General features: G+C 40.9%; 1 protein-coding gene across 5 annotated transcripts in view; it reads left to right on the top strand.

Annotated features, from left to right (window-relative positions):
• The window catches only part of LOC143370019 (uncharacterized), a 170,545-nt gene extending 159,096 nt beyond the window's left edge, over window positions 1–11,449 (top strand). For all 5 annotated transcript variants that reach the window (XM_076814604.1, XM_076814602.1, XM_076814601.1 and 2 more), the window contains 3 exons: window positions 800–1,979; window positions 4,295–4,768; window positions 7,227–11,449. In XM_076814604.1, coding sequence (XP_076670719.1) covers window positions 800–1,979; window positions 4,295–4,768; window positions 7,227–7,823 — 2,251 coding nt within the window. In that variant the 3' untranslated portion in view covers window positions 7,824–11,449. The remainder of the gene's footprint in view (window positions 1–799; window positions 1,980–4,294; window positions 4,769–7,226) is intronic.
• Window positions 11,450–12,700: the final 1,251 nt, after the last annotated feature.

The following is a 12,700-nucleotide window of genomic DNA, read 5'->3' as shown; positions in this document are numbered from 1 at the left end:
TTGCGCAGCAGGTGCTACTATTTTTTTCTTATGTAAAATGGCCCGCTGATTCCGAAAATAAGGTCTAAATTTTTTTCTGTGGATATGTTTTCGAGATATCGACAGGTAAATTTTTTACCTTTCTGTTAAAAAGGTGGTCCTACTTAATTTCGTATATCGTGTTGCGAATAACCGATATGGTCGAAAATTATATGAAATTAAAGATAATTGAACCATGAACAAATGTACCTCGCAAAATTGTCAAATCGGTTCAGTAGTTCGGGTAAAATCGACGGAAATATGTGAAAAAAGTTTCTATTTTCGACTGAAATTGAAATCGAGAATTCATTTAATCATCTGGGAACAATCTAAATCGCAAAAATGGGTTCAGTTTCTCATTTCTTACGTTGAGTCTACACTTTTACGAAGAAAACAAGGTGTTATTGAAGGAAATCTATGGATAAATACCGAAGCTAGAGACAATCGTGTGGAAACACTAAAATTCAACTTTTTCTTGGTTTTTGTGTTTTTAGATAAGAATAAAATAGTGTAAACTAGTGTAATTACTTAATCTTGTGAGAACTACCCTCCTCGTGTTATCTAAGCTTGATATTCTAGCGTCTATTGACAGGTTTGTAGGGAACATTAAAATTTCCGATGTCGTTCTAGGATTAATTATCGGTAGAATTGCACGGGCACTACTCATTCCAACGAAAGTGGTTAAGAATTGATCTGTCGAAATTCCTCAGCAATTTTTTATTTTAAACCCCACGTCTATGCTAACCCAGGGATCGCCTGACAGATGAACTCGCAATTGCAGACGCACAGCCGATGTTCGTTCGGTAGGTTACTCCGAGCTATTCAGTCTGTCCCGCGAGGACGTTCTGGCAGCGATGAAAGACTACCCTGAGGCGCAAGAGATTCTGCAGAATCTCGGCAGGAAGCGGCTAATGGAGGCGCAGAGGGTGGCAAGAGCATCGCGACAGCCAACGTCACCGGGCCATGACTCCTCGGACAACAGCACGGGCAAGAGGATCGTCGACAAGCTGAAGAGCGACGTGAAGGGCCTGAAGAATGCCTTGAGGAAGAGCAGGCGCAACACTAGACCGGAGGAGAGCCTCGAGCTGCAGCCGCTGACGCAGAAAGCGCACACGCTGAGGAGACAGCAAAAGATCGACGACAGTCAAGAAGCTTCCTCGTCGAACGCCCCGGAACCACCTGTGTCGCCCCTCGGCGCGGGCCTGCCTCTGCTCGCGCGGCTGAGGTTGCTCAAGGAGAAGGAGGAGCGCGAGGAACGCCGGAACCTGATGGAGCCTCAGCCGCCAACGCCCGAGCCGCAACAGCTGCCAGCGGACGCGCAGAACCCGACCAATCCGAATTTACCATTCCTCCAGAGGATACTGCTGTTGAAGGCGAAGAACGAGCAAGAGGCCCCGGCCGACAAAGAGACGCCGTCGAAGGAGCCATTGCTGCCGAAGATCAGCATACCTGAGGAGTCGCGGGAGCAGTCGCCCAAGCTGACTCCCACAAAGCAGCTGCAGAGGCAGCCGTCGACTCAAACCACTGTGGAGCCGGCGGCCAGGTCGCCGGCCTCCTCCAGCGCGGAGACCGCGGACAGTTCGAGCGCGAACGGCTCCAACGCGAAGAAGCCGTGGGCGATGCTGAAGGACGCCTCGTTGACGAATAAAGATAACTCGCCACAGAGGAGCCCGCCGACGAAGAGGCTCCTGCTGAAGCAGAGCCTGGTGCACATCAGGCAGCAGACCAAGATGTATGCCTCCGTCGACGACCTGTCGCCCGAATACTGCGGTCTGCCGTTCGTCAAGAAGTTGAAGATACTTAACGAGAGGCAGAAGTTGGCGGAACTGGAGAGAGCGGTGCGGAGTTCCAGCCTCGATTGCGGCGAAAATACCGGGCCCGAGTTTGACGGCACCCTAACAAGAAGCCACTCGGAGGCCAGCGCCATCGAGTACGCCAGGAAATTGGAGAAGCTGAATCAGGTACGTGCCCGTGGAAGTTTTTATCGGATGCTCGGCGGGCCGGTCGACCGTGACACTGTCGAACGGCGGTTATTTGAACGACGGGCTTCGGGGCCGCAGTCAATGTTACGCGGATCGATTCCGGAAGAAGAATGGGGTAATTGTAACTGTCGCGCAGAGGTTTCGAATGATTTTTCGGACGATTAATATTTGTGATTTGTTTCTGGAAAAGCGGAAGCACATATTTTTACACAACTTTTTGCACCTACAAGGGCAACATTTAAAGAACATTTGGTAAGTTTCTTTATAATAAAGTTACAACCGATATCCAAGAAGCCTTTTTAAAAAGTTGTTTTTGCGGTGAGCACTGCCATTCGGAATCAGATTAACTAAAATCAAAAAACAAACAAGATTTCGTTGGTATATTAATGTATCCTCCGATTGACGGAGGGAATTTCGGTAATATTAATTTAAAACAAAATGGCGGCTATTTAAAGTTGAAGGCCTGGTGTTTAATTGTGACAAATCACGCGAAAAAATCAGGACATCCATTTTAAATAGCCGCCATTCTGTTTTAAATTAATATTTCGGAGGTTCCCTCCTTCAATCAGAGGATACATGAATATACTAATGAAATCTTTTTTGTTTTTTTTTAATTTTAGATAATCTAATTCCGAATGGCAGTGCTCACCGCAAAAACAACTTTTTAAAAAGGCTTCTCGGTTGTCGGTTGTAACTTTATTATAAAATTAAATATTTTTCTACAAAAAAATGACCAAATGTTCTTTGAATGTTGCTCTTTCAAGTGCAAAAAATTCTGTAAAGATATACGTTTCCGCTTTTTCAAAAAAAATTCACAAACATTCGTCTTTTTTCGGCCGCCTGACTAGATATAACCCTTTAAGTGAAGATAGGAATATCGTTATATTTTGCTAGATATTGGCATTCTTGTGTTCTAATTGATACGGTACGAGTGATCTTATACGAAAAGATTTTTCAGTAATTATGGATCGTCCCGTTTGAGTGGTTCTGACCATTCTGTGAAACGTAACGTCGATCGAGGTTGAGATACACATCCAGTCGTGCCAAAATTATATCCCACCGCATTGTACTCTGCTGCCGTTACTACGCGTAGGTATCTAACAGCTAATACGAGTTCCCAGACGTACGAAACTTCACCGATATATCTAGCATCGACCGTGGAAGTTGTGTAATTCAGAGAGGCGAGATCGTCGATTCCACATGAAATACGCGCGATCTTGATTTACCCTCTCAAGCCTACCAAACCGTAAAACAATTCGACATCGATCAGGCTGCCTTCAGGAATGATATAAACCTTCCAGCACCGACAACACGAATAACTTGATCAGATGGTCTATCGGCACTAACAGCCTTTTTACACAAAAAACTTCTAATAAATAGCTTAGATAGATAGCGCCGGTTTTTCTTTGTTAAATGAGCTCTGCCTTTGCCAAGTGAATGTATTTGAAATATTAGTTATTAGCAATAGGGATGTTTTATGTGGAAATCCCTTAACTTTAATCCCATTGGAATAATAAATTCAATATTCCAATACTTCATAAATGCGAATATGCGAATACTTCATAAATACTTCAATATTAAAACTACTCGAATATTTTATAAACACTCCAATATTAAAAATTTTCCAATACTTCATAAGAGCTCCAATATTACTGCATTCGAATTAGGGTTGCATTTGAATATTCAAATACTGATCTTTATGTTTCTCGTCCAATACGATTCCATGTCTAAACCAGAGTAACTTTTATCTAACCTATTGATGTATTCGACGAGTAGTTGAAAATTAATTCGGCAAAGCTAATTTCATCCGACGAACTTCGTAGAAGTATTTCACCTCCAACATTTTTTAATACTCTGAAAATGAATTCTAGTTTGAATAAAAAAATATTCACTCCAAAAGTAATCCCCCAGGTATAAGTGCGCAACTGTTCGAACGTAATACTATTTGGAACATTTGAAGATATGTAACATTCAAACGATAATAATAATACTGCTCTATAACGCCGCATAAAAAGTACACACCCACAAAGGAGCACAAAGAGCCCCAATAGAAATAAATAAAAACACAAGAGAAGTAAAAGTGGAGAACGAAACAGAGAAGTTCTGCAACAATAGTAAAGAGCGATTGATGCAAAGAGGCGAGATGCAGCTAAGAGAAACCCGACGCTGCTACAATATTCAAATTTTATTCGATGCACATTCCAATACATAGGCTGCTCGGCTTTGAGTATCTACCTATAGAGAGGAGTTCGGCAAACAGTCGAAGCCCCTAACCAGAATACCGTTTCTTTCAGAGCCGACGAGTCTCGACGTCGCCGTCAGATCCGTTGTCGCCCGAGAACGAGACGCTGGAGAGGCGGAATCTGAAAAGTATCCTGAAGAAGCTGTCAGCCGGCAGCAGGGCGGGTAGCTCTGAAACGTCGGGAACTAGCACGCCGGATCGCGAGGCGGTCACTGCCGAATTGAGGAGATTAATGAGGGCGCCGACTATTGAGGGCTACGCCGCGCGGCATTCAAAGCTCTCGAAGAGTGTGACATTTAATAAGTATACGCTGCAAAGCCCACCGTCCGAGCAGATCCCGGGGAATTATTCGCCCGGGTCTCAGCTGTCCGACTCCCAAGAGCAGGCCTCACTGCCACCGCCCAATAAACTCAGTTTCCGTCCTTTGGGCAGCGGGGGTATCCTGCAAATGGTATCTCGGCCACGAGAAGAGGAATACATCGGGGAGCTAGTGTCTGGCATCAGAGAAGTCATTAAGGGTCGCATGGTAAGCTCCTTTCCCCTTTCTCGCCGGGACTTTGTTAATTGATTCGGAGTTTTATTCAGCGCAGACACTCTCGCCCGCCGTTCCTCGTGGGACTGAGCATTCAGTTCCCCTTGTAGCGCTCATCCCCTTCACGAATAGCACCTTTACGTGCCTAACTGTAAATAATAGCGACGGATGCGTCTCGTAGGATTTCACAAAGCTGGTAAAATATGACGAGTGTAATAAACGAGTAACACAGGAGCTTTGCGTATATTGTAGTTCTCGAAGAAATATTTCACACCTATTTTTTATTATAAAAAAATACACCATTTTCGTCTAAAAGATTTTTCTATAGAGTGCATACTTTCCGAGATATCGGAGCAAACGTGTTTTCCACCCCTAACTTTCAAGGCTGATTTCACCTGCTAGATATGAATCATTGTCGATAATAAAAAATAGGTATCAAATATTTTTTCGAGAGCTATAATCTACGTAAACCAGTTGCGAAACGTCCCTTGTCAGAATGGTATTCATTGCCGAACGTCTTGTTGAAGTTAAAAGGAGTATCTTGCACACGATGAATCTCATTATCCACGTATTTTAGCATTTTATGTTCATTTGGAGAGATAAAGCCTTAAAAGTCAATTTACCGTGTTGGGGAAATAAAATGTACGAAGAAGCGTTTATTATTAACGAGTAAAAGAAGTTAAATGCATACGGTGCGTAGATCTGAATTTTCGAAATGTTGGAACTCGATGTTCAAGGAAATGCTTTGCGGTAAAGTAACTTTTGGATCAGGGTGTATTTATGAAATCAACATCTGGATTTTACGAGATCGCGTTGCGTAAAATTTTCAAGAACTCAACGAGATCAGGGAACATGGAGGAATACGATTCCGAGAGTACCGTTTCCAGAGAAGCTCCACAAAGCTCCTCAGTTTGAAGTAATTTCCCTTGAAGATATTGGCTTCGAAGTTACAGACTTCGGAGCAGTTGGCGTAAAGTTCCTGTGCTCTCTGCTCCCAAGAACTTAACTTGCTCAAACACATATGATTTCGTTCTATTTGCATACTGGCCCCTGTTTACTAATCTCTGTATACGAGTATATTACTCGTTTACTTGCACTAATTAACTACCGAAACAAGCAATCTGTTAATGCTCCCATCCACAAGACTATGCATAGGTATATACATATTGTGTAATTATGATGCTGAAATTAATGTCACAAACAACGTGAAATTCACCAGCTAAATCGATTGCAAGCGAGTGAAGTCCGATCTAGAAATACATTATTCCTATTACACTGTCCAACAAAATTTAACTTTTTTTTCTGTTCTGTAACATTCAATAGCCGTTTCTTATAGATTTTTGTGCGCTGAAAACGAATCCGCAAACCGTTTGTCGCCATCAGCCTCAGTTTTCGAGAAATTCGATTTTTAAAAAAAATGCAAATTTTCAACTTTCAACATTTTTGGTGTGTAAACGGTAATAGCTATTCGGTTGATTGTTCCGTAAAATTATTCTACGAACCATCGCGAACACAACGATATAAGTTATTATGAATTATAAACATTTAAATATCTTTAAACGTGCGGCGCGGACAGTGGTAGTCACGCGCGTTACGCGATTCTGTGACGCTGAGCGGCAGTGGACGGCGGACGCGCCCTCCGCCATTGACTACCGCTGTCGGCGCCACACGTTTTGCCCAACTCTTTAGTTTCTGTATTGAAAACAAAATGCGTTTTACCACTTCTGTTGATGGTCAGATTTTCTCCCAGACCCTTAGTTTTTGAAACATATAGAAAGATATCTTGAAAAATTGGTGCATTTCGGGTGTCCTTTTCCCTTTGATCGTTGTTTAAACATATTTAAACGTTTATAGTTCAATAATAACTGACATCGTTGTGTTCACGAGGATTCATAGAATAATATGACGGAATGGGTGTGCGACAAACAGTGTGCGGAATCGTTTTTAGCGCACAAAATCTATACGAAACGGTTATTGAATGTTACAGACCAAAATGGCTGTTGGACAGTGTTATTACTGCGCCATTACACTTATCTTTGACTTTGAATAATTATATCCTCGTATGAATTTTAACACCTTTATACTGCTGAAATTTCTGAAAAATTCATTAATCCTTGAAGCCTTCTGCAAATATAGTAGAAATCTTTGAATAGTACAATGTCATCGGTGAGAAATATGAAACAAAATTCAATCCTTTGGCTCGCGTGACGCAATAAATCGAACTCATGAAATCACAAAGTGTGAAAAGTAATTCCTTCGGGATTATTTATCAGACACAGATAATTCAATCAGACTCGCGAATAATTGAAATGCCAAGGAAACTGCAATGGATCCGTCAGCTAAGGAACTAATCGATGCGCGCCCCGGTGTAATGAAAAATCCCAAAGCACCCCGGCAATCTCGCCGACGACAATCGAGCACCCTGACGATCTATTAATCAACGAAATTCCAGGAGGACATCCAGACGAAATTCGAGCGTCAGTTCACGTCGTTGGAGGTGGAAATCCGGAAGCGGGATGAGATAATATCGCAGCTGCAGACGAGAATACAAGAGCTGGAGCGGGGGGAGTCGCGAAACACGGACGACTCCCTCGGGGACAGCACCGAGCACGACGCATCCCTGGAAGAGGATTTGGACGACGACCGGGAGGATCATCCTTTCATGAGGGAGGGCTCGGTGGACACGGTCCTGACCACGCGCCCCCATTACAAGCGCGCCTCGTCCTCGACGGAGCCTGCTTCGCGGAACAGGCGGTCCTGGGAGGAGCACTCCGAGGAGGAAACTTTAGAGCTGCAGGAGCTGCCCAGCTCGATTGTGCCTCACAGCCTGTGGAAGGACGACGTGGCGATCGAGCTGGAATCGAACAGCGACAGCAGCAAGTCGGAGGACGAGCTGGACGACAGGGCTGGCCGCAGCGACAGCGGCAACGACGACGACGACGAGGAGGACGGTGTCCGGGACGGGCACAACAATTGGGAGGTGGCGATGCTGGCTCAGGAGCTCGAGGCCAGGCGGAGGAGCAGCGAAAGCACGAGCCCTGGCTCCTAGCGCATTAACGAGATCCTAGATGTAATGTGTTACCTCACCAATACGTTACATTACGAGGGCTGGTGTAATGGGCCGGCGGCCGGCGCCGGTAGAGCAGCTTTTTGCCAAAACCATTGCCCTTACTTACAATTAGACTTCGATAGTTTGACCAGTTGTAGCGAGACTATGATGTAACCTTGTCTAGTCGCGGAGATCGTTCCTTTTTTTATGCTCCTCCTGGCCTTTCCTATCGAGATTAGTGGCCCGAAAAGAACAAAAAAACACGGCGAAGGAAATTTAGATCCCTGCGGAGGAACGGTCCAGCGCTCCCTGTTTCGAAGCTTCTGTTCCAACGAGCCTTCGGCCACGTACAACACACTTTTTCGTTTTACGTTTCAATCTTGACGTTGCATTTATGGAGACGTGAAAGTTTTTACACGCGTTGCCTGAATCTTTTCGATCGGACAAAAAGGATTCTTCTGGTTTCGTGAAATTGAAATAGAGAGTACACCTACTTGTATGTGTCTAGTAAGTAACGGTATTTTTTCCAATCTCAAGGTTTATAGTGATTTAAACTTACATTTAGATATCTCATATCTATTATGAAGACTTAACTAAAAGTAATAAATTACGGATCTTTTTAAGTATCGTTAATGAAAAATGAGGATCCAAAGATTTTTGAGCGTTGCACGAGGTGCGCTAGCGAAGACAGTATTTCATCGTTCTTATCAGTTTACAATTTTTCCCTCAAGTTCTGTCAGTAACTTCGTATTAATTGTCCCTTCAAAGGGCCGAATGTCAAAGGGTTCAACAGTCCACGTAAATTTGTTCAGTCAAACTGAAAGGTTCCCTAACGACCTCGCGACTGTACAGGCTGTTCCATAATTCGTGGCACAATTGAGAAAGGAATCAGTTCTTGTTAAAAAACCAGCTAATCACGTGGAATGATATTGTTCCGAATTTCAAGAACCAAATCTCGGGTCAGTGTTTTTATTCGTTTTGGTTTTATGAACATCGACAAGCTCGTGAAATATCAATTATCATAATCAACACGTTCACAATATTTCCAACTCTCACGCATTAATTTAGTTTGTTGTGGAATTTTAAGTTATATAGATAAGAAAAGAGATTAACCGAATATAGATAATATATCTGTATCTTTGTTCAAAATTTATTTAAAACTTCGCGTGACTTGTATAACTTGCAAATTACAAATTTTCATATTAATGAAAGAATTTTCTCCATACATGACAAGCTTAATTCACATTAAATAATTGTTTTTGAACGAAAATTTTTGCCCTTTTCGGTGGTATTGCGAACTACGGGACACCCTATAGAAATAATATTAAATCGTGAGATATCGCGTGTATGGTACAAATTACGATTTTTTTATATTACATCCCTCTAATTATCCCCCGACAGCGGGACTCGCCAAAAGAAGCATTGGTGTAACATTTCAGTTACGATTTATTGTTATCAGTGACAGTGTCTTTTACGATAATTGTTCATTTTGTAATTTAGAGTAACGTATTGAATTTGTAATGTTCGGTATAGATACTGTAAAAGTAGTACAACGGGACGTTTAATTTAGGGAGATTTGCTCGTGGATTTAAGAGATCTCTTAAAAGGGGACGAAGAATGCAGTAATTATTTTGAAGGATTAAGTAATCGTATTTTCATATCAGCAATACGTTTGTCTCCCTTTCCTTTTCCACTGCTCTTATGATTCAATTCCCCTACTTTCGATCAAACTGTTCCTGTCCACGCGCAAATGTTAAATTACAATGCCACCTATAACAATCGATTAACTTATTTGATCATCTAACAAGCACAACGAGTAGCTGAGTATAGTTATCCTCTTAATTGCAAAAAAGAATCACTTATTGTTAGAGATAAACCGAACTTCCTGAAATTCACCACCACACTTAATTGACTTTTATTAATTCTGCAATAAATTCTCTATCCAATAACATTAGGTAGGTTTCTTTCTTGAACACAAGTGAGTAATTCAGCAGTTTATCATTGCAATGCCTGACGTTTCTTTTGTAGCTTCTATTAAAAAATCAGCCTTCTCATTGGCGCTTTCATATGTTACTGCTTTATCGAATTTAATAGCGAAGTCTCGCAAATTCTTCTTTACAAAATTGTGTCGATTTATTTCCCCGGAAGAGTTTGCTTACGAGTGACACGTTTTATTCGAATTATTCAGCCCTTGAATTGTAAATAATCACAGGTGCCTGAGAGGATATTATACTTGAGATATTTAGAGTTAAAACGTAAGCGGTGCTTACTAAACACCCAATGTGTAATTGTGTACACCGGACGGACATTAAGCGATAAAATCCACGCTCTCGTTCCACACCGGAATTTCAAGGAAAATATATTTGATCGTCGAATAAACTTTTCTATTCCGCCTTAACAATTAGAAGATTATTATATTATTCGTTTAACTAATGATTCACATTTTCTTTCCAGGGAGCAGTATACATATACTTATCTCTGTATTTGCCACCATTCCGTGAAGTCCTTGTTGATAAGATTGAAATAACTATGAATCTGTTGTTACAAAGGAATATATCTATATGTACTTACATACATATGTACACACACTTACGCGTGCAATTACACACACACGTATAGGGAATCTCATTGTAGCTAATCCACGCGAGTATCGTCGAAGCTATTAGTGATATAAAAAAATGATCTAAACGAAAGCGGAAAGATACTCTGAAATATATGAAGTATGAAACCTCCTTAATACTCGTCAACTCTCAATAAAAACATCTTTCGATGACGCTATACTAATATCGACGATATCTATACGGATAGATCGCGGTGGGACACCCTGTACATGTGAACACGTACATATAAGTGGAAAATTTTAATTTTAGTATATTGGAAGGCTGCGTAAAAAGTTTGCAAATTTTCCCTAGACCTAAAAATTTGCGCAATTCTTAATTTCCCAAAATTCCATTTGCCCGTTGCCCTGCACCCCCCCCCCCATTTCCCCCTCAACCTCCAAGGATATTTTACTTTCATCATTATTATATTTCTGAAAAGCTGCACCACGAAACGAACAGAAAGACATTCGGTATTACGATCCTATGAGTGATATAATTTTTTCAAATCGTATATATAAATATACAGACACACACACACGTACATGCGTATAATTTAATTGAAACGAGAAGAAATTATTGGGAATATTATGACGTATACTGACCAGACCAAGCTCAATATTTCTAGACTCTTTACAAGATGAATATAAATCTGTTAAGTGACAAATGGCTATTGAGTAAGAGATGAAATTCTATTAAGATCTTGTACATACTAGCCTATAATTTATTTATTTATGAATGGGAGAAAAGGAGCGAATGTTAATTTAGGAGGCGTCGAAAAATAGAGATGGTGTGATTATATTTACTGCGAGCGTGTATGAGAGAGAGAGAGAGAGAGAGAGAGAGAGCGCACGAGTCGAATGAAAGCAAAAGAGGGAGAGAGAGCGAGAGAGATAGAGGTAGAGAAAGAGTAACATAAAGAATGTGTAAGGGTTTCGATGGACTATACGGTGAAAAGCATTTTAGATGCTGATATGTACCTACTACGCGAATGAAAAGAGTATACAATAAAGTAAACAATGTTTTCAAGTCTCGTAGTTTTCTGCGTGCCCACTCCCCCTCTCCCCCAAAAAATGGCACACATATATAGTTTATTCGCATGTTCGCGAATCGTTAAAAATGTCCAAGAAGTGTAACTAAATTCTCAGTTAGTTAATATCAAAGATCAATTATTATTATTCTGGGTGTCTCGAAATAAGTATTACATTCCAAATTATGGAAGGTACACCGCAAAATACTTTTTCCATTAAACATTAAACATTAAACAGTAGAAGTAAAAGTGTAAATAAAAATACAATTCAATGGCCACATGTATGTACGTACGCTTCTAAACTACCTTCGTATACCTTTTAAGGGGTCATTCCACTGTGAAGTCGTGAAAAATTGTCATTTTTGGGGATTTATTTTTTAGTAAACGGAACGTCCAGCGTATATAATATTTTGCCTAGGTACTTATTAATACACTTATTGACAGTATAAAAAAAAATTATTTTAAAGTTTTAACAGTTTTTTTTTTAATATATATATATCGCCCTGCTGTGAGCGGTTTGAAAAAGCGACGTAGTGTTGGTGCAGGTGATTCCGGGCAAACGACGCATGTGAAACCAAAAGTTCAAAGTGTGTTGTAGTCATTATGAGTGTGGTTATCGTTCGGAGCAGAATTATTTTCACTGGTAAAAAAATAATAAGACGGCGGAGGTTTGAAGTTTAAGTGTCGAAATACGGTAAATTTGTTACTCATTTTGCCTTGAAAAAAGTATGAAATTGTTAATCAAAAAAGGTCTCCGAGGTACCTGCGATACCCACTGGTGTGCTGAATAACGTGTGAAAATTTCAGACAGTTTTGAGATAATCGTGATTAAAGTTGTCAGCGCGCTCCGCTTAGGGCACCGCTTTTCTGCAACTTTCGGCTATAGCAGCCAAACGAAAGCGAATCAGACCACGAAACTTTACCAGTAATTTCGAAAAATGGAAAAAGAAAAAGTCGACTTTTTTCAAACCGTCACAGTGGAATGACCCCTTAAATAAACGAATGAAAATGAGGATATATTTTCGGTATGTTAAAGAAATATATCCTTACTTTTAACCTAGAACTGTTTCGTAGATCAGAATGCTTTCATTTTTAACATATAAAATCAAAAGTATTGCATTCCCTTTAAACAACGCAAAAGCATCTCTCAGTGACGTTGGAAAAAAAAATCTGTAATAGTATCAGGTCCACCGTAAAAAGAAATTACGAAAAATACTCTGTACAATATTTCTTTCGAGACACCGTCAGGG

The sequence above is a fragment of the Andrena cerasifolii genome, chromosome 6, assembly GCF_050908995.1.
Source record: "Andrena cerasifolii isolate SP2316 chromosome 6, iyAndCera1_principal, whole genome shotgun sequence".
Lineage (NCBI taxonomy): Eukaryota > Metazoa > Arthropoda > Insecta > Hymenoptera > Andrenidae > Andrena > Andrena cerasifolii.
Note: the sequence above shows the minus strand (reverse complement) of the source record. Positions and strands in the feature narration are given on the sequence as shown.